The 27,927-nt window shown below is 34.5% G+C and overlaps 1 protein-coding gene and 1 non-coding gene across 5 annotated transcripts; both read right to left on the reverse strand.

Moving 5' to 3' along the window:
• Window positions 1-599: 599 nt before the first annotated feature.
• On the reverse strand, window positions 600-12,578 carry LOC105196976 (serine/threonine-protein kinase par-1). Of its 4 annotated transcripts, none has more exons than XM_039452609.1 (7): window positions 12,277-12,578; window positions 10,766-11,015; window positions 8,949-9,210; window positions 7,572-7,854; window positions 6,465-6,653; window positions 5,196-5,314; window positions 600-5,119 (listed from the first exon to the last, which is right to left on the reverse strand). In XM_039452609.1, the coding sequence occupies exons 2-7, from the start codon at window positions 10,829-10,831 to the stop codon at window positions 3,720-3,722; spliced, it is 2,319 nt and encodes a 772-aa protein (XP_039308543.1). In that variant the 5' UTR covers window positions 10,832-11,015; window positions 12,277-12,578; the 3' UTR covers window positions 600-3,719. The 4 variants fall into 4 exon arrangements, with proteins under 4 accessions (XP_039308543.1, XP_039308542.1, XP_039308541.1 ...); XM_039452608.1 differs by having other exon boundaries at window positions 12,047-12,578; XM_039452607.1 differs by having other exon boundaries at window positions 11,916-12,578.
• A 2,698-nt stretch (window positions 12,579-15,276) lies between these two features.
• LOC105196990 lies at window positions 15,277-22,155 on the reverse strand. The gene is made up of 4 exons (XR_005575378.1): window positions 22,005-22,155; window positions 17,745-17,849; window positions 17,608-17,676; window positions 15,277-17,507 (listed from the first exon to the last, which is right to left on the reverse strand). It is a non-coding gene; the product is annotated as an uncharacterized LOC105196990 (transcript).
• Window positions 22,156-27,927: the final 5,772 nt, after the last annotated feature.

Here is a 27,927-nt window from a genome sequence, read left to right on the forward strand (position 1 = left end):
TAATTAATGTAAGTAAACCATTTAGTTGGTATAAATAAATATTTTTTTATTTACGTGTACCTCACAACAATATTTACATGTACAGGGCAACTAAATTTTTTGTTGTATGAAACAAAATGTTTGGTTGGCTATTAAAAAATACGTCAACTAAATAATTTTTGCTAAAGACATTTAATTTTCTCTTCTATTTCAATGAAATAGGCGTAATTGAAGAATTTATTTCATTAGTTAAATCCGTTAAATTATTATAGCAGTTAATATGCTGTAATCTAAAAATATCAAATATTTAGTAGTACAGTGAGAAAACAGTTGAAATATCAGCAATCAAATTTGTGTGATCTTTTCTTCAATATTTATTAGTTACAAAAAAATTTGATTATGATAACAAAATAAGTTTTTCTCAAATATTTTTGAAAAATTGATTTATTTGCTACAAATAAAATTTTATTTCGCCGTATTTAAATATTCATGTTAGTGAAATAAATTTATATTCCACAAATAAATTTTGAAGTAAATCTTTCTCTCAACGCATTGTCCATTTACTTTAAAATTAAGATCGACGTGCAAGATAACTCTCGCGGGAAAACATAAGCAGAGACTGTAAGAAATCTGTTTTATTTATTGTAACAATATCGTTAGCAATTACAAGATCTCCGTGGACATCTTCGTGATTTCACGCGTAGATCCCCGGCTTCGAGAGACAGATTTGCTCGATCCCGAAATAAATGTCGCCGAAAGCGATGTACGTAACGAGGATGCAGAAGGTTGCTAAATGGTACCAACGAGGGGGAAGTTGTGGCACGCCATTAACACCAATTGTGGTTTCATCAATTTTCATCCGCGCGGCTTTTGGACCGGTACCGGACAGCAAAGGTGTCAAGCGTGACGCTCGGCAAAGCGATTTTCGGTCAGCCACGTTTACCAGCTGCGCACCATGACGTATCAAGGACAGTCACGATTATTTCGTGAGCGGACGCGTGGTACAGTCAATAATTACCCTGCAGCTTCGTATGGTCCCGAACGTTAGCTTACACAGCGTCAAGACAGACTCCGACAACTGCGTGTTATTAAAGCACACACATACGGCGCGTGCAGCACGCACATACTCTGCATACACCCGTGGCGTATAAAATCGGTATAATTTGTTACCAGTATAACCAACACCAGTCACTTAGTACCAATTAACTGGACCAGGATCAATTAACCAATGTCAATTTACTAACGACAATCAATAAGTATACTCGACGAGGCTATATTAAAGACACACGTTATGAGAATGTATTACACGTTGCAATCGTAGAAATTTATTTTCATTGGTGGCTGCGAGAGCGGATCTATCGCGCGCGATCCGAAACGTCAATTAATTTTATTAGTATAATACTACGAGTATTGTTGACTTGGGCGCTAATTAACGCGTGGAATACGTCGAAGAATTTTCGAGTTGCCGTCTCTCGGTCGCGCGTCGACATACTCATACTATATTCCGCCAGTTGGCTCCCAGCGATAAACAACAAACTACCTTTGCGCGGCGCGGCGGTCCTCCGTATCTTTCGCACACTTCCGCGTTACTCCTTAAACGTCAAAGACGACGGTAATTGCGCCCCTTGCGCAATATATGTTACTTACGTATCTCTTAATTAATTCGTGCCACGACCCGCTCGGGAATTATTTTCACATCGCCGCACTTCGTCGTACCTACCTCTCGGCCCCCGTGGCTTTCCTAAAGAGCCTCTTCTCCCCCCCGCGCCCCCTCGTTCTCGACACCCTTGCGTCGTTCTTGCTTCCGTGACCCGACGTAGGAGTTCAAGCGAAACTTGCCGTCGAAGGAAGCTTATCTAATAGTCACGGCCGCCTTCGCACGTAAATCAGGTAATATCGAACATCCAATAACTAATCAGCGATTCCGCTTGTATATATATCTTTACCTGACAACCAGATAGCGAAAACATTATCGATCGATAATAAACGATGGGGTTTCGTATAATTCGCGCGAAGGATGTTCAACACGCGTGTACATAAAAAATTTACCGCTCTTGTGTTTATCATTCTACTTCAGAAATGATACATGACATTTCTGTAAATGGACCGTGCGATATAACTAGCACAAGCGATTCGATATTCGAGCAAGGTATTCGATGCAAGAGTAAAATGTCTGAAATGAATACCGTATGATTTATTCAAACGTCGCGTTTTTGCGAAAATGTTACGTCTATCTCTCTTGTTTTTGGACAACGCTCGCAAGTCGCATCGAGCAAAGTTGCAATAACTTATCACACAATATGTGATATCAAAACGTCATAATAAAATAAAATAAAATAAAATAACATATTAAAACAACAAGTATTGCCTCTCGAATGTAACATGCCTTTAGTGTATAATAATGTACAAATCATTACATTTATTTTATATTTCACATTTTCTCGCATTTCGCATCTCTCAATATTTATTACGTTTATACTAAGAGTATGGGAAAGTTATGTCGTTTTTATAAATATTGCAAATCTAATTGTGCGCTATATCATTTTATAAATAATACAATGCACAATGTGTAATTTTATCAACGTCGTTTATTATTCAATAATACAATAGTCATCGTTTTCTATGAAAAATGGTCATCCATTCAATCATTAATTTTGTTCTCGAAAAAGCTGGTTTGGATTCTGTAACCTATGACAACACTCAACCACGTACATGTAACGAAATAGACGCAAGACAAATAAATTAGAAAATTAGGACGGAAGTACTCTTTTATTCATCCCATCGCACTTATCATCTTTTCCGATCAATAGAATACTTCTTACGAAAAAAAATTTTGTAAGAACGAGCAATGTCTTATCACTTTATCCACATTTTTCGAACCAAAGTCGATTAGTTTTTCGAGAAAGAAACTGAAAAATAAATAAATAAATGGGCGACCGTGAAAACGATGACAATTATATTATTGAATAAATAGTTGTATCAATGAAACCAGATACTGTTTTTTTACATTATTTATAAGAAAGACATTACTTCCCCCTAATGTTAAGCCAAATAATACACGATCTCTAATATCACAAAGCGTGTATAAATATTTAGCTTACACATTCCGCAGTCACGTCTACCTCCGTACGTCCGAAGAGACATTCGGTGTGCCAATAGAAATTTGCAATTAAAAAGTGGAGCTGTTAACGAAACACGCGCGGCCTCACGTCACGTTTGGACAACAATAAAAATTTGCGCCGTTTCTCACGGTCGTACGCTAATGGCCTCACGAACATTCCTGCACGGTGCAACTCTTTCGAGACGCCACGCTAATTTTATCCCGTTAGGCTTGGCGAAGCGAGTGACACGTGGCCGATGTAAGTGTCTCTTGAAACTAATGAAGTATAATGTACGTAACGTGACGTCTCCATTCAAGTTATTCTCGCGGCAGCTTTACTTCGTATACATCGAAACATCGCGATGTCTTACATCAATACACGTTCCGAAGGAACTCTTAATAGCGATCATTGATCGACGCGATATCGACGGTATCAACATTATTACACGTATTACGTTAAATATCTTCAAGAATCTTTCAATTCGCATTAAATAATTTCTTCTAGAAAAAGTATCGTGTATCTCATCCAACACATATCTTCGCGTATACCGACAGAAATGGAGTGATTTCGCGATTAGCGAATATCCAATTTCCGTTTTCGACTTCGAAGGAGAATCCGGCACATTCTCTGGTTAGCATCTCAGTTGCTCACGGATCGACTACCGCTGCCAGTAGAATCCTGTCTAACGATATTCACTCTCATCGGTAGGATGATTCCCTGGGCGGCGATACCGTAGTGTTCATACGCGTCTTTTCCGTAAGCCACGTTTACCTCCTCGGTCCGCTGACCGGGTTTAATTACGTTCGACGATGAATTCGCCGGCGAGGTGGTCGAGGATGCGCCCGCGATATTCTGCAGCGCGTTGAAGCTCTGCATTGCCAAGTGAGAAGCGGCGGACGTCGTGATTTGGGTTGCGATTGCCGGCGAGCCTTCGACTCGGCCAGGCAGAGCGCTGTTGGGAGGCTGAGATTCGATCAGAGACGCGGGTGCTTTATCAGCTCGCGCGACCGATCTCGCCGCTCGCGAAGTCGATAACATAGCAACGGAGGGATTGTCCGCTCGAGCCGTCATCGAATGCGGGGAGACGGACGTCTTTGCTGACGCACGCGGCGAGTCCTCCGCCTCTGGCGTCCGTAAGACTGACGCGGACTGCGCTCTTTTCGCCAAATTGGCCCGGGCCGACCGCGTGTCCGAAGACGGCGCCGTGTGAGCGCGATTTTTTCTAGCCGGGATCTGCGGGCTCACCGGTACAACTACTCTCCCTCCGCTATCCGGAATGCGCGGAGTGGTTTTAGGCGGCGAATGTTTAACAGGGACAGCGGCAACCGGTTGCGCGGAAAGCGGTGATTCATCTCGAGCGTTGTCAGCGCTGGTCCTAGCCGGATCCTTGATGACGTTTCGGCCGTTGGCGCTAGGTACAGATGATTGAAGGTTGCTCGAGGAATTATTCGTCGTCGACGACGGTGCGTCGGTGACGATGTTTACCGAGTTTGCGGAAAGATCGTGGGTCCGATCGTCGCCGTTCCTCACGGCGGCGAGCTTCGGATCGCCGTTGGGGAAGCTGGCGAAGCGCGCGATCGTTTCCCGCTCTTCGGCCACTTGAGGAGCGAAGGGTATTTTCCTTTCGACGGGCTTTACGGGCACTTTGTTCTTCGATGCGGCACGACTCGTCCGCGTCGCGACCCTACTGCCTCTTCTCTTTCTAGGATTATTTGTCGCGGCACTCGGGCGCCTCTCCGGGAAATGTCTGCCTCTCATGGAGACTGATTCCGTTTCCTCGCTTCCGTTCCCGTCATTTTCCCTATCTTCATCCTCGTAGAACTCCGAGTCCTCGTAAATGTCCGATTCATCCTCTTCGTTCTCCTCGACGATCGCGCTAGCCTGTATCCACTCTCTGATACGATCCTTCTTCTTCGAATGGTCCACCGTCGTCTCGATGCCGTACGTCGTGAGAGTGTGGAGAAGTTGATTCTTTTCTTCCAGGGAACTATGGAAGCTGTACATAGACGGACAAAGCTCGTCCCTCTCATCGGCGCCGCCTGCAGATATAAAAACGAGTGTCGCTAAGATATCGTGACAGATCGCCGATACTATCGCGATGCAAAGTCAACTGACCGTTCAGAGCTTTCTCGACCCCGAGTTTCGCTAGCCATCTGTCTTCTAAATATTTGTTTACTTCCAAAACGCTCACTGGTCGCTTTTCAACCTTTGGGTCCAACAGCCGCTTGAACATTCTTTAAGAAATGTCAAAGCACTTGCTTATTTACGCTTTGTCATATTACAATTGTCATATTACGTAATTAAGTTTATATTATAACTCTTAATCATGTATAGCCAAAAATTCGAGGTACACATTAAAATAAAAATCTTGCGCGATTATAAGAGACAGTACCATATAAAAATAAAAAGAAAAGGAGTATCTCAAAAAGAAGAGTTCTTTATACTAAGAAGTTCATACATTTCCGACATAAGGTATTCTTTGAAAAATACAATTACTAGTAGTGGAATTTGAATTTCAATCTCTAAACCTCTCTCTAGTGCCCATTTTCACCAGTGTTAATTTTGATCTTGGTTCAACTTTTACTCTTTGTGCTTTTTAGTTCTAAGAATTGGAAAGAGATAGAGTAAGAGTTGAACCGAGATCAAAATTAATCTACAGCGATGAAAATGGACATACATAGATCTCTCGAGTCTCCGACATTACGTACTACGCCATTTCTTCGCAATCGATAAACATGTTTTACATATATGTCTATTTATAGTAAAACCAAGCGCGCAATTAATAATTTTCTAATAATATAATTTTGTATTATAAAAAATAAACAATTTGTATCATAATAATAATTATAAATAATATGCTTTTTAAGACAATATAAGATTACCGAATACAAGACAATATAAGATTATCGAATATCTCGTACTATACAATACATTACATACTTAATAAGCACGAGCAATATTGTATCTCCTCAAAAAAAATACCGTAAGTTAATAATCAAATTTATAATAATAAATTAAATAAGAATGATACTCTCACTTATATTCCTAAATGCTAAATTTATTAAATTATTATCTCGTGTATTCGTGTGTACTTCGTTCTAATACCGAAAAAATACCTCTTATCAGTGTAACTCGAAATGTCATTTCCATTTAAATTGGAACTTTGAATTTATTATAGAAGTATTATTAGAGATACATGATTAAGAATATAAGTTATTCTTGATAGTTTGACTTGAACTACTCCGAATAATTTCTACTCTCGTTAAATTGACCACTCGTGAAAAGTGAATGACTAACTATATTGTATCATATTAGGCATTTTCGAGATTAAACGCCGACGTGGCGCTTAATCTCGCATTCTCGGATTCCCGAGTGGAAACCCACCTCTGCGCCCGCGAGCTGATCAACTGAAATAATTTCGGTTTCTTGGCGATGTTGAGCGTCGCGTTGTGCCAGTTTTGATATCTTGTGTAGCGTGGATCGTCCATCGCCGCCTTTTGCCATGGCAGGCATCCGGTCAGGCAGACAAATAGGACAATGCCGAATTGCCAGACATCGTGCGACGTGCGAGCTCTGAAAGTCATCCGTCCGTCACCGTTAGAAAGTAATATTCCCGGCGACCATGGCCGAACAATATCTCAAATATCATTTGTATCCACCCCATCACGTTTCTAATATCCGACATTTAAAACCAAAATTTCAGAGTAAAGAGACTATAATAAAAAAGTAAAAAGATTTTGAAACTTCAAAAGAGAAGCATGAGAAGAAACAAAATCGAGTGCCCATTTTTTATTCTATAAAATTATAAATCTTTGTAATAATAGAGTAAAATTACGATATACTATTGATATATTTATGTTCAATAATAATTTCCGGAAAATAAGATCCGTCCAAACCAATTTTATCCTTCCTTTTGCTTCTTTCAAATTCTGTGCGCATAAATATCAATGACATCAGTAAAAACGTACAGGATTAAATAGTAACTGATTAAAGAGTTAAAAGTTAGTTAAAAAGTTAATAACTTAGTTAATTTTAAACGAATTAATTTTTACACACTTTCTACTAGTTATTTTTAAAACACATAAACTTGAATTAATTATTTTATTTCCTAAATTAATAATTTATCTATATGTACATTTCCATATAACAAGACAATATTTCTTAGTTATTTATTATATAATTTACAAATTAAACATTAAATTTATTTTATGATCTATAATATATTAAAATTGTTTTATTATTTAAAGTTATTTATCTAATTTTAAAAAATTACGGTATTCTAATTTAATATAAATAATGTTTTTTAAAATAAACTTTTAGTTTAACTTGAGTTAGTTTAACTTTAACGCAGCTGTTAACATAGTTAGTTTTTTGTTCATGCAAAAAATTGATTTTACAAGCGATTAATTTTAACTTCATGTAGTTAAAAAAATATTAGCTTCAATCCTAATAATATACCTAGGATCAATCACATCGCATGTATATAATTACTTGTACGTCTCGTCAGTGTCGATCTGCAATACCTCGGGTGGCGAGTACGGCAGCCACTCGTTGTGCCTTCGCACGACGGTGTTGACCCGCCTGGTCTCGCCGAAATCACAGAGTTTGATACGCGAAAAGTCACTACGAAACACGAGTATGTTGTCGAGCTTGATATCGCGATGCACCAGCTCGCGGCTATGTATGTGTTGCACAGCAGCGGCGAGCTGTCTAGCCACCCTCTTCGCGTGCAACTCGCCCAATCCCGTCTCCGTCACATTCGATGTGAGATCGCCTGAAAATCGATGACACTGTGTATAAAATTGCATGAAAAATATCAAAATTCATATACAATTATATATATGTATAATATATAATTGTTACATTTTTGTTTATTTAATTTTATATTACAAGCTTTTTTAACAGTGTATGTACTTGTATATACAGTGAAAGCTAGTGCAATTTAATCTCTTTTGAGAAAGGCAAAAGTTTATTTTTACAAATTCATTAAATATTATAATTTTTTTTAAAGAAAATTTGATTGAGAATGAAAATAAATTAAAATTTAATCACAAAAAATTAAACAAATAATAGTACAAAATGAAATAATTTAATTCCAATAAAAAGTGTTTTAATCCATTAAAGATAAAAAACTTAGTTGTTGCTAAAAACTTCCAAATATACTAAAATAGTAATTTATTTTCATCGTTTTTTTTATTCACAATTTTTATCTCACTTTTTGTGTTTGAGTTAAATTATTTTAATTTATACCGTTACCTCTTTAATTAAGTGTGATTAAATTTTATATCCCATTAAAACGTATGTATCTCACTTGATATAGAAAGATTTGAATAGAAATACAAATACCTATACGTACCATTTCGACTTTATATTTTTTTAAAGTAGTACAACACAGTTATATTTCGGAGAAATACATATACTTTTTTTAACTGACGTAATTTAAAGATTGCATATTTTTTTTTTAGAAAAATACACATCAGTTGAGTTAAGTTAGATAACACAATTTTATGATTATTTTTTCAAAGAGAATTAAAGATATTACTACTTGAGTTTTCTTCAACAGTTTTATTGAGAAGAGAAAGAACATACATCTGGTGTTTCTTTTACCTTTTTAAAAATAGTAATTTGGATTCTTTTTATGATGAATTGCCATACGCTCGCACATGGTTTGAATATTTATAAAACAAACGCTGTAACTCACTTGAATTAAAATCTAGCTCTGTGCCAATTTACGCGATAAAGAAAATGGATTGCGCAACGCGCGGACTTAGAATTCAGAACTAAAGAGTTAACGAACGCGCCTGATTCATAAGACGCATAAAAAGTCGGCGCGCACGTGCATGCGAGCGTCGTAAAAAATTCTCTCACCGAGCGGGGCGTATTCCTGACTAAAAACGTAGAAGCCGGCCGTCTCGAACGCCACATCATAGGTGGTTATGATGTTCCTGTGCGCCGACAGATGTAATCCATAATGAAATTCCCGAAAGAAATCCGAGATGCCGGTGTACGCCTTCGGCAGGGCTTTCAGCACCATCTCGGTTTGCGTGCTGCGATGCTCGGTCAGCAAGATTTTGCCGAACCATCCCTCGCCGACGATCTGCAGGATGTCGAACTCGTCGATCAGGTTCACCTGTCCCAGAGAATAGTTAGCTCTAGACGCGCTGCCGTACATGACGTGGTCGTGATCGATCGAGAGTCACGTCGCGCTGCTTTTCGAGCCGCGAATGACGGATGAAGTGCTCGGGCGTTCGCCAGCGTTCGAATCGGAATGACGCTCGAACTCGGGACAGCTTCGGAACAAAGGATGCAGCGCGGAACAGACGGGCGGATGTCACAAGGGAAATGCAATTCCCGATGGGAAACGTTAGGAGCACGGCGACGCGGCGACGCGGCGACGGTATACGGTGCCGTTATCCGCTGTACGCTGAATAACGACGCGACGCTCGTACACCCGACGCCGATCTCCACGCAACGTCTATTTTTACTCCAACGCACGCTTCGAACGCACGTTTTCATCCCAATGCGAACTCGACACACAAGATGATTTCCCCTTAACACCGCATCATTGAACCACACATTCTTATTGCGAGCGTCTTTTCGATCGCACATGGTGATAGACGAGGATTGAATGAAAGCCGCGACTTTTTTTTGCCTGAGATGATGGGAATTACTTTTCACTCTGATGCTTTTCACATTTGATGCGATAGAAAATTTGTGTATGTGTTGATACAATATAAATTTAAATGGAATATTGCGATATCTCGATATTATAACCTTATGAGCTATATTTACAAACGTTATTAATTAAACTGACAGTAATTAAAGTCAACCGAGAGATTTAATTTATTCTCAAATATCACAGATACCATCAATTTCCCCGTATTTTGTTACATACACATATTTAATAAATCAATTATATACCTTTTATTATCGAGCATACAAAGAACATCTTCCACATGAAATAGGTATTTAAAGAAAAGGACGGGATCGTGGAATACCATTTTTTTCCTTTCACAGCGAACACCATTGATCCGTGCCCATCCTACAATATCTAACTAGACTGTAGCGAAGTAATCATAACGATTGTTCTTAGAATTCACAAATTATACGAGGTATCATGATATTCCCCGACCGTCGTTCTTTCTCTATATTTTATCTAAGTTTCCGGGGAATTTACAAATGAATCTCAGATTTAATTTAGACACTCTGTGTCATCGTCAAGAATGCAATCACAGCTAAGCTGTGATTCAATGTTGGAGATACAAAGTCACGAAGTGATTCAATGACGACGACGATGATGGCGACGACGAGTCGCCAGCGCCGCCGTCGTCGTCGTCGTCGTCGTCGTCGTCGTCGTCGTCGTCGTCGTCGTCGTCGTCGTCATCGTCACGGATCCTCTGTTAGGGAAACATTGGTGCGATGCCAGGCAGGAGAATGGCCGTTAGTCGAGCGAGCATAATGAAATGCTGCTCGTTCGCGAATCCTATTTTGGGATCTCAATGTCTCGAAGCTGGAAAAGCTCCGCTTGCCACCGCCACCGCCGCCATTGTCGTTGTTTAGGCTTTATTCCCGAGAGAAACGCGAGGGACTTTAGGAAAATGTCATTGGGCTGACAAAGGAAAATCCAATTGTGACCAGTTTTCGTGGAAGAGAACGTGGAGAAGATACGGAAAGAATGGCCTTACCTTCTCGAGCTCGAACTCCCGTATTCTGTGAATGGATCCCCCGATTGCCTTCTTCATCCCGCTCATCTCGGCAATCCACGCGGCTTTCTTTCTTTTTTTCTTTTTTCTTTTTTTATTTTATCACTGAGAAATTTTTATGGCTCGCGATGACGCGCGGACTCGATTGCGCGGCGGCTAGACGTTACATCCTGTCGCTCATAAATCTCGCAGTACCATCGGTCATCGTCCCGAAAGAATCCCGCGCTCGATTCTGCAAAACGTTTGATCGATGTGCTATGAGAATAAACGTTGTGGCGCGACGAAAGGAGTAGATAACTAATAGAGACAATCGCGTTACGCGGCGCGAATTACGCGAGTCGGCGCACGTGGACAAGATGAATAGGATTCATCGGCAACGTTACGGCAGTAGCGGTGAGACGCGAAGTGGGACGCCGAATGAAAATACATTACATTCCCTCGTAAAATGAGAGCCCAACGACGCGACACTTCGCTTTCCTACCGTTAACGGCATGAAATAGCGAGTCTGCGGGTGGGTGCGGTGCAGCCGGACGCCGGCTAGTATTTTTGTGCCGCGTACCGATTGTTGCGCAAGCAAGCTGAGCGAGAGCGGCCGCAAATTTCACACGACGGGAATGCACGCGGCATATATATGCATATGATATTTGGCAGATCGCGCTCGGATCGACAATACATATAAGATGAGCGTTTCCGAAACATTTCTAGCAATTGGAAAGCGTATACGTGCGAACCCGTTGACGTAGGGGCGTTGCAACATATTCGCGAATAATGAACCGATTAAGCGGTATTTCCGGGTTTTCTCGTGACCCCCTCGTTCGTTCCAATAAAAATAAACGTGCACGTGCACGCATCTCTTCGTCTCGTCGCAAGACGCACGCCACATGTACGAGAATTACGATGTTTATAAAGTCCGAGACGTCATCAGACATTTATTTGATCTTGGAACGGTAGCGATCTAATTAAATCCGTTCTCTCTGGTCATCTTAACTCGCGACGAACGGAACCATCGTCAATAAGACCGTCCCTCTCCATCCCTTCTATGTACGAAAATTGAGAAGACATCCGCGAGCAACAAGCAGCCAACAGATGCATTTTATTTAAATCCCATTCGCATCGGCAAACGCGAACTTACGATTGATGGAACTTGCGAATCGATTCCCCGTCGTTATTTATGTAAGCGCCGTTCACGATTCAGGGAAACGTGAAACGCGAGCACGCATAGCACGCGGGGGTTGTCCATACAAATTTATAGATCGCGTGCACCTCCCCGCTCTCGTAATCCGTCCGCACGCCGCCGCTGCATCGGGGAAGCACTACGGTGGCACGAAGGGGCACAATGTTAACACCACCGAGGAAGAGGGCAACATCCACGGGGCTAAAATCCGCGAGGTAACACGGCCACGAACGTATCTGGAGAATCCAGACGGTTGAGAGATAAATCAGATATCTTTCTTCCTGTCGGAGCAAGTCGCGCAAGTCAAGCGGCCACGCACCTCGAATGATCTCACGACTGGTCTGCCGTGTTCGGTGCACTGTTTGCCTGTCTGCAGTATTTATAAAACGCTAACCGGAAAGCGCGGCTGGCGAGCTGATCTTGGCGTCTTGCCGGTTCGCCCGTGCACCACCTCTTCCTGAAGGCATGCACCATGTTACGGTGAACTTAAACTCCAGGCCAACGAGATTTGAGTCCAGATTGCATGGAAGCGATAAATTAAATTTTAAATAAGCGATTCAGTTTTATTTCAAAAGATCCTATTTGTGATTTAAATGAAAAAATAGTTTAACCAAAGAGTCAGTCAATCAAAGCTAGCGATCTGCCTAAGTAAAAATTTTTCATATATAATTATTTATCAAATATGTTCATATATAATTATATACAATTTTTTATTATTAAATATAATTAAGTATAATCTATAGATTACGTATATTGTATATATATATATATGGACGTATTTGATTTATAATGACATACAATTATATATACAAAATTTTTTTGGAGTGTTGGTATAAATGACATTGAGGATTTTCTAAATTATGGGATACAAAATATTTACATTGAATAATAATAAATGCTGAAATAATAATTCTTTTATGATGAGCTATGTGAGACCTCATAAAGGGTGACTTCAGTTTTATTTATACGCGAAAATAATCTCGAATGTATGCACGAGGTCGAAGAATGGAACAATAGTGAACAATAGCAAATTCTCGTGCGGTCACTCGAGAAGGTATTTTTATACAAAGCTTTTAAATTAAATTGAGTTAAAAACAATAGCTTACAAAATTAATTTATAATATACGTTTGACTGATTTGACATCCTTAAATAGCTCGTCCTTCTTTTATTATTATTCTATTTTTAGACAAACAAGTATTTTTTAATTATATTGTTTAAAATTAATTTAGTTATATTAAAAGTTACATATGAAAAAACTAAATTATTAAAAACTCATAATCGATATAGCAAGTTTGTGGTTTACAATTATTCACTGATTTGAAAAAACTAACATAATTAAAAGTTGCGTTAAGATTAAATTCACGTTACTTAAAAGTTAATTTTGAAAAGCATTATTTTTATTTAATTAGAATATCTTAATTTAAAGAAAAAAAATTATTGTAAATAACAAAACAATTACTAAGTATATCGATCATTAAATAAAATTAATATTTTATAATATTTGTAAATTAAATTTACATGAAATAACAAAAAAATATTGTTATTTATATAAAATATACTTTTTCTTTTATAATTTTTCTTTTTTAAATAAATTTTTAACTTGAAAAAAGTAAATAAGTTAAAGTTTTATGCATTTTTAAAACAACTAGTTAAAGTTAAAAATTAACTCATTTAAATTTAACTAAATTAAATTGAAATTGATTAATTTTAAAATTTTATTATTTAATTTTTAACTTTTTAACTAGTTACTGCTCAATCCTGCTTCTATATGCATAACTGTGAAATGTGTAATGTTTCAATCAACAGACAATGCTTTTTAAATGTTTTTGAATTATATAAAAAATGTAAAAGAAACAGTTAAAAAACATTTGAAAAACATTGTCTGCTGATTGAGGCATGATAACTGTGAGATTTTAATAGAAAAGATTTTTATCCTTGTTATCAATACTTTCAATTACTGCTTTATCGATAAATTTATCGTACAGCAATTTTTACTATTTTTTGCACTCTATAAAAAATACGATAAATTTGTAATGTTTCGTAAGAGCAAAAAATTGTCATATCGGTCACGCATAGTTGTATATCATCGGCCCATTTATTTTTTACATCGCTTACACATATAATGCGAATTTACAAGCGAGCAATAAAATTAAATATTCATCACGTCGCCCAAAATGTATGACGTATTGCGTAACTCCAAAATCAACATAGCCGGATTTGTAATATTCACCGAATCAGTAAATCTGGTTTCACTGACAATGATCGAGTATCAACCACATCGACCTATCATATTTCATCGCAAAGGCATTTTTTGAATATTTTTCAACGGACAATATTAAATGCTAATCATTTTTGAGAAACTTTTAAATTCATCATATAAAAATTATCTTTTTAAATTATTTGCAAGAATATTCGTAAAAATATTTTTGTAAGAATAAAAGATTAGATACGCGAACGTTTCAAGGTTTCTCGCGAAGAAACATTTTGACAGAAGTCAACAAACGATCATTTTTCGTCGCATATTTAGAACGCATCAAAAGTATTATACATACATCCCCACGGTTTTATCATATTGAATACCATCTACGACATCACGCGGAAATTTACAGAACGCTATCAATAAGAATTAACCGACCGAGAATGCTGATTTTCATTAAACATTTATTTCCATGCAAGATTGCGATAATATTAACATTTTCTTTTTTTCCCTAAACATCCATTTGCATTTTTATCACATTTTAATAGTGGTAAATACAGGAAAAATGCATTCTGAACAACTATATTTTCGATCAAATCAGCAAATCTCAACCTTCAATAAAAATTTCAAAAATATATATGTATATTTAATTACATATGTATAGTGATATCTGCTTAACAAAAGATTAATATAAAATTAATAAAATCAATAAAAATTATTTAAAAAGAACTACCGTACAGTACCGCCCTCTCGACGAATAATACGGCTACAGCGAGAACTCAGTACGGATGGTATTAAGGTGATGCTGGACTGACGGTGGAACTCACTCGACGTCGGTACTATAGATTGTTGCAGATTTTTCTTCGACGGACTGTGGTCGTGCTTAAGGTGAAGAGTAAAACTAAGACTCCCGGACCAGGCACGAATGAGCGTGCTACTCTTACACGAAAATGCTGTCCATCTTTAAATTTTTTGAAATTGTACGTTAAAATAATTCACGTTGTCACGGACAGCAACGGGCTCTCACAACCGGGAACTCAGCCACGAAATTGGCAGAGGGAGTGGTTCGGTGTGGACAGGAGGATGAAAGAGAGCGAGGGAGCTTAGAGAGAACACATCAATTAGTAATAGAAGTAACAAATATATTTCGGCTCATAACGGACATTACATTAATTTCCCGACATAAAGGCGTTTTCAATATGCGCGAACTCGTTAGTACCTAAGACCAAGTTAAGTAAAACAAAAATAGTATTAACAAAAAATATAAAAACAAGCAAAATTGTTAACAAGAACAAATATACTATTAATAAATAGATATGTCTTGTTATCTAATTTCTATTTTGATATATATTGTACGTCTTCTAACGTTTTACTTAACTTGTAATAAATAACGCGTAAATTGTCCGTATACGCAATGTTGTTTGCATTCAACGACGCACGTATACGTTTCGGACTATTATATAAAACTTGCCATACAAGTACTTGCAGTACAAAGATCGCAATAAAATTCATATAAGTATGCAAAGACAATATTTACATATTTATTTTTTATGTCGTGATAATTTTGATCTTTATATTGCAAGTACCAATCCTAAAATCATTATATAAGCTTATTTAAGTTTGTGTCTTTATAAAATGTTTTTTAAAGTCATATTTAATATTGGTTGGAACATTATTGCACATTAATATCTTTGGAGTACATAGAGATCCTAATTTTTGACCAAATCCAGAAATATTTGACCCAGACAGATTTTTACCTGACCACGAGATCCAAAATTGTCATCATTATTCGCATTTACCTATTAGTGCTGGACAGCGAAACTGCATAGGTAAAATATTTATTGATATCTTTTTATATGAACACAATTGTAATACATGTCAAATTGTAGGTCGACAATTTGCTATGCTGGAAATGAGACAATAATAGCCTGTCTAATTCATAATTTCTATGTGAAACCTGTAAATTTATTAGAAGACCTACGAATTGGAACTAATCTAATACTTCGTTCTCTTACTCCGCATTGTTTAAAATTTATACTAATAGCCACAAAATCCTTATAAGTATGCGAAGACAATAGTTACATATTTATTTTTTGTGTCGTGATAATTTTGATCTTTATACTTGCCAAGTACAAAGATCAAAATTATCACGACATAAAAAATAAACATGTAAATATTGTCTTCGCATACTTATATGGATTTTGTTGCGATTGGAATAAATTTCAAACGATGCGGAGTAAGAGAATGAAGTATTAGATTAGTTCCAATTCGTAGGTCCTTTAATAAATCTACCGGTTTCAAATAAAAATTGTGAATTAGACAGGCTATTATTGCCTCATTTCCAGCATAGCAAATCGTCGACCTACAATTTGATATGTATTACAATTGTGTTTATATAAAAAGATATCAATAAATATTTTATCTATGCAGTTTCGTTGTTCAGCACTAATAGGTAAATGCGAATAATGATGACAATTTTGGATCTCGTGGTCAGGTAAAAATCTATCTGTGTCAAATACTTTGGATTTGGCCAAAAATTAGGATCTCTATTTACTTCAAAGATATTAAGATGCAATAATGTTCCAACCAATATTAAATATGACTTTAAAAAACATTTTATAAAGACACAAACTTAAATAAGCTTATATAATGATTGTTACGTGGTCCAGCACTATTAAGTAAATAAAATAATGATGACGATTTCGGATCTTGTCAGATAAAAATCTTTGGAGTACACAGAGATTCTAATTTTTTGCCAAATCTAGAGTTATTTGATCCAGATAGATTTTTATCTGAAGAGATCAAATATCGTCACCGTTATTCGTATTTACGATTTAGTGCTGGATCACGTAGCTGCATAGGTAAAATATTTATTGGTATCTTTTTATATGAATAATTGTGATACATATCGAATTGTAGCTCGACGATTTGCTTTGCTGAAAATGAAAGCGATAATAGCCTGCCTAATTCACAATTTCTATTTGGAGCCCGTGAATTATTTAAAGGACCTACTAATTTAATACTTCGTCCGCATCGTTTGAAATTTATTCCAATCGCAACAAAATCCATATAAGTTTGCCAAGACAATATTTACATATTTATTTTTTGTGTCGTGATAATTTTGATCTTTGTACTTGGCAAGTACAAAAATCAAAATTATCACGACACAAAAAATATTACTACTTAATTGTGCATCTTTCGAAGTAATTTGTGATATGAAATAAACACTGGGATATAAACGCAACGCTTTTTTTATACATCTCTCTAAACATTGCAGATTTTCCTGCAATTTGGTCGTAAGTTTCTCTTGATTTTCTTTTATAATACCATCGACTTCTTTTCGAACACAATCCTGTATCATTAAAGACAATTTTTTATTATACTGATACTGTTTTCATATACATAGAAATTGAATTTCTTCTTATTTAACTAAGACTCAATTTAACTAATACCTGGACATCTTTGTGTTCGGCCAATAATAACAGAGTAAAGCATATATCCGATGATGTAATATCATGATCCTGAAATCACATTGTTTACATCGACGTACATCTATATAGAGGATAAGTAAACATTTATAAATACATACCAAATGTAAAAGTATTAACTTCCTCGTTAATAACGATATCAGTTAAAAGTCCTTCCTGAGATGCTTGTATTAAGAGATCCAACAGAGCTAGTCGTTTTTTTCGAACTAAACATATTATATAAGAGTATAAGTAATAATTTTATTGCATAATTTTTATGATATATTCTTCAGTACATTACATTGTTAAAATATTCTACTGCTTAATGTAGATATTAGAGTCTTTAAACTGTCTTTATATCGAAGTAACAGAACAGATATGCAGATTGTTAAGGGAGAGTGAAAGAGAGAGGAAGAGAGAGAGAAAAGAAGATCCGATTTCTCGTTTTTGGGCGTTATCCGATAAATCCGACAACATTCAGCGTCGTCGTCGACCTGACGAATTGTCTTTCATCTTTTAAAGAGAGCGACAATTCACCTCGCGACTAACTATAAAGCGTTCCAAAATGGGCGACTGATATTTCAAGATGAATGATGAACTATTTGCATTTTACGGCTTGTTTTCCCGTAACAGGAATATCTCGGTGCTAATCATTTTTGTGTTATAAATTATAAAAACAGATCGCGCGAATTAAACTTTGGGGTGATAAATAAGTAATGTAATGTTATCTGTCGATACTGTTCAATCTTTCAGATGACAAATTTTTTTGTAACAGAATTTTATTTAAGTGTGTGTGTGTGTGTGTGTGTGTGTGTGTGTGTGTGTGTGTGTGTGTGAAACGCGTTTTATTTTTTTTTTGTCTATTTATTAAACGGTATAATGCCCTCGCAATTTCGAACGGTCTGAATTAATATTGGTTAATGCGCGATCAGGTAACATCTCATTGACGAGGAAAGGGCCAGTTGCATCTAACCAATATCTCGTTCTACCTTTTGTATTTGATAATAATGTTATCGCGTATAATTAACACAATGGGAGGGTACTCGAGGCGAGCCGGAGCACGTGACTCGTCTCGTCCCATCTCGTCTCCAGACAAACATTTCGCTAAACCGGTTGAATGCTGGTGTTATCCATAGCCCGTGAATTTCTCTCTTACGTTACACTAATTATACTAATTATCATTTTATTACTATTATCAACGTGGTGACTTTTTGGCGATACTGCGTCGGAACTGCCAAATGGAACATGTTATTTCAAATAAAAAACTGAAAGTCCATTTTATATCGATCTTAAATTAAAGCTGAGCGTTATTATTATATTAGAGTAACTTTTTTTACTTATTTTATTTTAAAAGGTTTTATGTTTTTTACATTTTGTTTTTAAAATAAGAACATAAAATTTTATTAAATGACATTTTAGATTCATGTCGTTCTTTTAATATAGGTATCGATACGATAGTTACGATTCTAATTTAATTGAGATTTACTTTTGAAAAACTAGAGATAAACGGCTGGTTTCTCTTGTTTCGTGAAACTTACTTGCACGTGAATAAAGTGACAAGAGACATACCCCCCTTTCGTGAAATAACTTGTTCACTTAGCCATCGCCGCAGATCCAAAATATTGTAAGATATTATAAGATATTGATATATTTGGAATGATCGTTATGGTCGTTACTAATTATACTGCACACGGTATATGCCGAAATTCCGTCACCTGACAACGCGCAACCGTGACGCACGTGACATAAATCGGAATGACATAAATCGGAATTCAACAGAAAACAATAACGATCGTGTAACCCGCCGAAAGTTTAGGAACACTCGTTCTCCGGCCGCCAGATAGTATAAACGCTTTTCATTTTGTATCGTTTTGTAAGTTTATTACATGTAACATAATAAATCTCGTTGTGAACTTAAGCTGTGCTATCTGCATGTGAACGCAGTTTGAAACTGATCACCGCCTACTCCGATCTTTATCCACATCTCCCTCAAAATAAATCATTCATACATCAAGATAATTCTTGAATAAAGACATTATTATTTTATAAAGACAGAATCATCTTTACAAAATAGATTATATACCAAAGGCAGCATTACCCCAATCAGCACACAATATTTTTTAAATGTTTTTTTAATATTTATTTAATATTAATTTTTCATTGTACAATTCATTATAACAAAAATATTTATTAAATATTTATTAAATATTTATTTAACATTAATTAAATATTTAAAATAATGAATTAGGAAAAATATTTATTTAAAACTTATTTAACGTTTATTTAACGTTTATTTAACGTTTATTTAATATTTATTTCACATTAATTTTTTATTTAAAAAAACATTTTTTAAAAACATTAATTTAACATTTATTAAACATTAATTTAATATTTATTTCATATTAATTTATCATTTGAAAAAACATTTTTTAAAAACATTAATTTAACATTTATTCAACATTAATTTAATATTTATTTTACATTAATTTTTTATTTAAAAAAACCGTTTATAAAAACATTAATTTAACATTTACTTAATATTTATTTAATATTTATTTTATATTAAATTTTTATCTGAAACAACAATTTCAAAAACATTAATTTTACATTTATTGAATATTAATTTAATAATTATTATTTATTCTTTTTTAATAAACATTTTTTAAATATTTATTTAATATTGTTAAAGTATTTATTTTTCATAAATTATTTAATTGAAAAAATGATTTTAGTAAGCATTTTTTAAATGTTTATTTAATATTTATTTAATGTTTATTTAATATTAATTTTTTTACTTATTTTTTATCTTTATAAAATTATGTTTATTTATTATTTATTTAACATTTAAGCTCTTTATTTTTTAATTATTATTAAATTTAAAATTTGTTTAAAAAGTGTTTCAATAACGTCTATGAAAATCAGTAAAAAATTAACTTCTATATATTTAAACAAATAATATACTTTAATTATATATATTTTGTCTTTTCGATAACATATTGACCTGATCTATCAGTGATGTACATGCATAAACACAAAGTGTTTACAGATCATCACGAGAAATCAGTTCGCAGCGATCATAAAAATCAAGCAACGTTCACTGGAGTCGCAACTTGGATGGGTGACCGCGTGGAAATTTCCGACAAAAAAATTCTTAAGAAAAAAACCTCAATATTAAAAAAAATTGTTTAATGTAAAAAGGGGTGTAAATCCACTAATTTTAACGTTTTTGAAAAATTTTTTTATTGCAAAAGCTTTTTTTTAAATATTGTTTTGCTCATTTATGCTTCGTTAAAAAGAACGTTTCTTTAACGTTTAATAAACGTTTTTTTTAAATGTTTTAAAAACGTTTTTATAATATTTAAAAAACATTTTTTTTAATGTTAAAATAAACATTTTTTTAATAAAAAAAAGGGCACTTAACCCATTATTTTTAATGTTTTTATAAATGTTTTTAAAAATATTTTTTAAATGTTTTTAAAAACATTTTTTAAATATTGTGTGCTGATTGAGACTTTGAGCTATCGCTTTGAGCGCGACTGTCGTCTTCGTAGAGCAAATTGTAAGTAAAACAAAACGGTTGCATTTAGAAATCGTGTAGGCGCCTGTCAGTGTTGAACATGTAAGTACGCTAGATATAAGTATGCAGTAGATGTAAGAGTGTGAATGGTAATAGGTGTGCTCGTACCAAGCAATGGCGTGACAGGTATGATTTCGGAGCAATTGAGTGATGTGCGCGCCAATTGTTTCCTATCGGTGAATAAGAGTAGGCCGATTACTTACTCGTAATCTCGAAGTCAAAGTGTGTAGACGGAAAGGGCCGTGTGATAAAAGAACGGAGTGAAATCTACTTGTGAATGCGAGATACAGTCGTGAGGCACGAGGCTGATGTTTAATCAGTCTCGCGATAGCGATGGACAGCAAAACTACCGTGTGAGGCCGGCAAACCGCGATCTGTATTCCAAAGTGTTCATTGTTGCGCACCAATTACCGCGCGTGTACTCTTATTAGCTCTTTAAAGTTCAATTTTTGTAAATAAAATTAATTTACATTACTATTTCTAATTATAATTTCCATTATTACAATTAAGTAATTAAATTAGACTATATTATTATATATTATTATGTATTATATTATTTTTTACAACATTAAATTATTAATATTTCAAAAAGACGGGTTAATTAGAGTCACAACGCCGTTGTTGGTGTGTGTCGATAAATTTTCCGTATTTATTAAACAATTTCTATTAACGTTTCGACCTAAGTTTGGGAAGAAAAAGGAAAAGGGATAAAGAGGAGATCGCGAAGAACCAAATTCCAAAGAAAAAAGGAGAGAGAGAGAGAGAGGCACCGGCGATGAAGAAATAAAGACCTATGAAAACTTACTCTTATTGATGATTGATTGATGATACAGTCGGAGTCGAAGTTTCTTGGGGTCCTCCGTCGCAAAGCACAATAACAATGTTACACTGAAAGTAATGCGTGCTAGTCGTTTATATATGCTTTCTGGTGGTCGCAGTGGGGAACCTTCTTATCATAAAATGGAACGTTTGAGGATAATTATCTTGAATGTCGACATTTTTGATAAAGAGCAAATAAACTGATCAATTTACGATACATCTAGTATGTTTGTGATTGAGATTTACAATTCTAATTTTAAAGGCCGGTATTCATAGTCGATTCTTATATTTAAGATTCTGAGCGATACTTTTAATCAACCGATTACAAGTCGATTTTAGCCACAAATATACTGGGCTAAAAACTGGGCAAATTCACTGAGAAATCCACTGACAAATATGCATGCAAAAAATGGTCTTCGTTATTGAATCTTCCAACAGCAGGAATTCTCGCCGAACGTGACTAATCCTCTTGATAGACGTCATAAGCTTCCCAGATAGCCATGCATTCCTGGCATAAAAAGAGAAATATTCTATTTACGTAAGCTATTTATGTATCCGGAACTGGCAACACTGGTGTTGCTAGGCACCATCTGACATATCTATCGCAAAGTTTAACATTTTTGACGTACATACTTAGAACATTTTGTCATACGCTATTGCTTACAGTGACTTGAAAATTTCATGCGGTTTACAACATTCGAAAGCGTGAATCTTTATCTTTTAATTTGCCCCTTGAAAAAAAAGTTGATAAACTTGTTTCAATAAACTGATTACTGATCAGTAACTGATTATATTTCGTCAGTTAACTGATAAAATATCATTTCATCGATTTTTTTTCACTGAGTTATGCAACACTGAAGCAACTATTTCAAGACGGACGCAACAGTTAACTTAATTTTTAACGTATTGAACGCGTTTTATTGTTCGGTTGTCCATGAAAACTGTTCTTCTTTTTTTGTTAATTTTGTTAAAGGTCATGCTATTTTTGAAAAATTGTTAATAAATTTCCGGTAGTATGCGGCTAGATCTATGAATGTTTAAATGTCTTTAACATTTTTTGGTACAGGAAATTTATTCACGACGTCTAATTTCATTGGTTTAGGCAAAATTCCATTTTCGGTTATAATATGACCTAAATAAATTACTTCTTTGCGTAAGAATTTGCATTTTTCGGGTTGTAGCTTTAATTTGTCTTTTGTAGTCTCTTGAATACTTCTTTTAATCTTTTATTGTGCTCTTCTAAGCTGGATGCGTACAATATCATCCAAATATACCAAGCATCGTAGTCCTCGCATGCCAGCTAGTATCGTATTCGTTAATCGTTAAAACGTTAATCGTTGTTGGCGCATTTTTAAGTCCAAATCGTATACGATTAAACTTGTAGTGTTTGTAGGGTGTAGAGAATGCAATTTTATGCTTACCTTTCTCGACCATTGCTATCTGCCGATAACCGGATGCAAGATCTAGTGCAGTAAAATATTTTGCACTTTCTAGTTGATCTAATATATCTCTTATGTTCGGAATAGGGAACAAATCTCCTATCGTTCGGTTGTTTAATTGATTTATCTGATGCGTCCGCATTTTAGGTACAACCAATAAAGGTGCGTTCCTATGACTGATGCTGGAACGCATAATTTTTTGTTTTAACATCTTGCTACAATAATTTGTTTGTTTACTTCCTGCTTATGTTTCTCAAGGAGTCGGTACGGGCGCACGTTTATGCTTGCGGCATCAGTCTGCGTCGTTATCTCATGCGCTATTGCGTTATCTCATCCGCATCTCTGTGAAATTTTTTTTGCAAATTTCGTCAATTTCTTTAGAGTCTTGATAGTCCCCTAAAGAGTTCTATCGATTATCTTTAATGAACAAATGTGCTAAAATTGATAACAAACAAGTTAGCCTTTTAAAGTTAGAAAATTGTGTTTTGCTACGAGTTGTGGCTTAACCCTCTGAAGAATTTTAACGATTATTCTTAATAACTAAAGCGCTCAAAAACAAACCATTGTGAAGTTGTCCCCTCCCCGTTTTTTTAAATAATGTTTTTATTGCTTTAATCGACGGAACTTTTTTTTTAATTGATTGAGAATTCTAGAACTCTTTGGAGGGCAATCGGAACTGTGCTTATTTTTTTCAAATTTTGAATAGGGGGAAACCAACTTCACAGAGGTTTGTTTTTTTACTTAAGCGTTTTAGTTATTAAGGATAATCGTTTAGAATAATCATTAGAACTCTTCAGGGGGCTATCAGAACTCATAGCAGAACACCAGATTTCCGATAAATTTTTTATTTGATATGAAACAGATAATTTTCGAAAAATTTTTTTTCGGAAATTCTACAATTTTGTTACTCTAAAAATATATGAAGAATATTCTTGAAACGTATATGACTATTCTGACAAATATATTTAAAACCTTCATAGTCATTTTATAAATATTTTAAAAAACATTCATAATGCGACATTCCATTCCTATCTGTATATTTTAATTGGAATCGTCTAATTAGTAGAGGAACCGATAGCCCCCTCCCCTCCCCCTCTTCCCCTCCAAAGAGTTTAATCGATTATTTTTATTGATCAAGTGTGCTAAAGTTGAAAACAAAAAAGTTATAAATATTTAAAGTTGCAAAGTTGTAAACTTGGTTCTCCCGTTTTTTCAAATGGTGTTTTTGTCGCTTTAACCCATGAAACTTTTTTTTTTAATTGATCGAGAACTCTAGAACTTTTCGGGGGCAACCGGAACTGTGTTTAATTTTTTAAATTTTGAAAAAGGAGGCCGACTTCACAGAGATACAAAGTAGTCTACAGACTGGCAGAGAGATCATTGCAGCAATCCGTTACTTGAATTTTAGATTGTTAATTATTTATATGGTTCCTTCTACTAGTTTAGTAGATAAAGAGGATAAACTAAAACTAGATAAAGAAGGGTAGCCACTTATACGGGGACACCTTGTATATTAGTAATTATTTAAATTAGGGGACACCTCGCCGATGATCTTGACTTTGACATATATTATAGATGTAGAGGCACTGATCAACTTTTACTTTTAAATTTGTAGTCTGGAATGTAACGGATTTCGTGCGGTCTGTCACGTAGACGTTGAGATAGCTCATAAATATCGCCGATACTTTTTTCGGGACGATAGAGAGCGATATCGAAACACGAATGACCCGCATCGTATCTTGAGATAATGACGCTCTTATTTTTGGGGATTTAACGAAACCACGGCGCAAATCGTTCTTGCGACTCGTAGCGAGAAGACTGAGTTCAGAAATAAAGATACTTCGCACCTAAGCTACACACATCGATTTCTTTATTCATATTTTATGCTTATAAATTAATCGGTGGTCTTGTATAATTTTCGATATACTTACATAAAATTCATTTTCAAAATTTTATCATTTTTATTATATAATACCTCGGGGAGGGGGAGGGGGGAGAATTTTGTAGGCAAATTTAAATCTTTTCGTATTCATGAAGTGGATTGCACTAAATTGATTGAATCATCACAAGGAGTTCCGGGTTAAAAAAAAAACGGTCCTGGCGATTATTTCGGCGGCGCATTCAAACAATGAAAACAGCGACTATGTGGTAACAGTAAACATGATAGAATAGTCTTAAACTTGAATAATTTACATTCGGAAAAGAGTGAGATACATGTAAAAGATAAGAGAATCATAAAACTTAAATTGTTAATTATTCGGTTTCTCTACTGATTAGACAATTCCAATTAAAATATACAGATGGGAATGGAATGTCGTACTATGAACGTTTCTTAAAATATTTAAAATGGCTATAAAGGTTTTTAATATATTTTTCAGAATAGCCATATACGTTTCAAGAATATTCTTCATATATATTTAGAGTAATAATAAAATGTTTTTGATATTTTTTTCAGAATGTTTATATAATATTCTTCAAAAATATCTAAAACATATTTATGATGTTGAAGCCCACTAGACAGGCAGCAGACTGTCGCCGCGCGACACGCTCAATGCATCAAGATGCTCATCGAGAGAAATTCCAGATTCTAATCAAATAATTTCAGAATGAAGAATATAAACATATATTTATAACTTTTCTTTTAAGAGGATTAATTTTTCAAAATTTTGCACACATCTTCTAGGTAATATTAGAAAATTACCAATAAAATTAAAAAAAATAAACTCTCTTGGAAAAAAGTTATAAAAAATTTAATTTTAAAAGTAAGCAAAAAATCTCTCTTTCCAAAATTAATTTGTTTATAACTTTGCATTTACATTTTATTGTGTTTTTTAAAATAGGTAAGAGAAGGTATAAAATTTCCACGCATCGATAACTTAAAAAATTTTTTTCTCGAAAATGATGCAAAACGTCTAGGATGAGGTGCTATTTTTCACAATAAATTTCTTACAGTTTTTTCAGGGGAAAATGGGTATATAGATGCAAATCAGCATTAATTATTATATTAAATTAATTAATTTAATAAAAATAGTGATATTACTAATTCTTATTCGACATGCTGTGTTACAACCAGAATTAATTCGGCGTACATTCTAGTTGAATTCGGAGAAGTATATAAAATCACACGAATAAATATAAGCACTAAGATCTAGCTGCGACCGAAGAAGGCTTTTTTACTATCATTGTGTTGTTACACTATCGGTCCAATAACATATTTGTAATTTTTATTCTTGTTATTAATAAATACTTTCAATTGCCACTTTATCGATAATTTTATCATACAACAATTTTTACTATTTTTTGCACACTATGAAAAATATAGTAAATTCCTAATGCTTCGTGAACGCAAAAAATTGTCATATCGATCACGCATAGTTGTATATCATCGGCCTATTTATTTTTACATTGTTTACACATATAATGTGAATTTATAAGCAAGCAATAAAATTAAATATATATCACGTTGCCCAAAACGTATGACGTATTGCGTAATTCCAAAATCAACATAGTCGGATTTAATATTCACCAAATCTGGTTTTACTGACAATGAATATCAACCACATTGACCTATCATATTTCATCGCAAAGACATTTCTTATTTTTTAATTTAATATTTTTCAACGGACAACATTAAATGCTAATTATTTTCGAGAAACTTTTAAATTTATAATATAAAAATTAACTTTATTTTTTTAAATTATGTGCAAGAATATTTCGTAAGAATATTTTTGTAAGAATAAAAGATTAGATACGCAAACGTTTCAAAGTTTCTCGCGAAAGAACATTTCGACAGAAGTCAACAAACGATCATTTTTCGTCGCATATTTAGAATGCATCAAAGGTACATCTACATGCTTTTACCATATTGAATACCATGTACGACATCACGCGGGGATTCATAGAACGCCACCAATAAGAATTAACCGACTGAGAATGCTGATTTTCATTAAACATTTATTTCCATGCAAGATTACGATAATATTAACATTTTTGATAATATTAACATTTTCTTTTTTTTCCTAAACGACCATTTGCATTTTTATCACATTTTAATAGCGATAAATATAGAAAAAATGCAATTGAACAATTATATTTTTGATCATATCAGCAAATCTCAACCTTCGATAAAAATTTCAAAAATATATACACGTATGTATATTTAATTACATATGTATAGTAATATTTGCTAATTAGCATTAGGTTTTCAATATCATTTTCTAAATTTTCATACGTTTCTTTTTTTGTATTTTATTTTCTTTTTATTTTTATTTTTAACATTTTTTCTATGTTTATTAACATGTTTTTGCAATTTTGTTTTTTTTATTATTTACGTCTCTGAATTTGGCATAAAATTGAGAAATTTCTAACATTTTGTTCTCTTGCGGATTCTTATTATAAAGTGAAATAAAGATAAATAAATTAATACTATACTTGTGAGAGTTTTCTTTATCCAACAATAAATTTATTAAT

Source organism: Solenopsis invicta, chromosome 8 (genome assembly GCF_016802725.1).
Source record: "Solenopsis invicta isolate M01_SB chromosome 8, UNIL_Sinv_3.0, whole genome shotgun sequence".
Classification (NCBI taxonomy): Eukaryota; Metazoa; Arthropoda; class Insecta; order Hymenoptera; family Formicidae; genus Solenopsis; species Solenopsis invicta.

Coding starts and splice junctions, on each gene's coding strand:
- LOC105196976 (XM_039452609.1), bottom strand. CDS start 10,831: ATGAGCGGGATGAAGAAGGCAATCGGGGGATCCATTCACAGAATACGG. Junction 7,855..8,948: donor TCAGGAATACGCCCCGCTCG/GTGAGAGAATTT, acceptor ATCGATTTTCAG/GCGATCTCACATCGAATGTG. Junction 6,654..7,571: donor GACACTGACGAGACGTACAA/GTAATTATATAC, acceptor GATGACTTTCAG/AGCTCGCACGTCGCACGATG.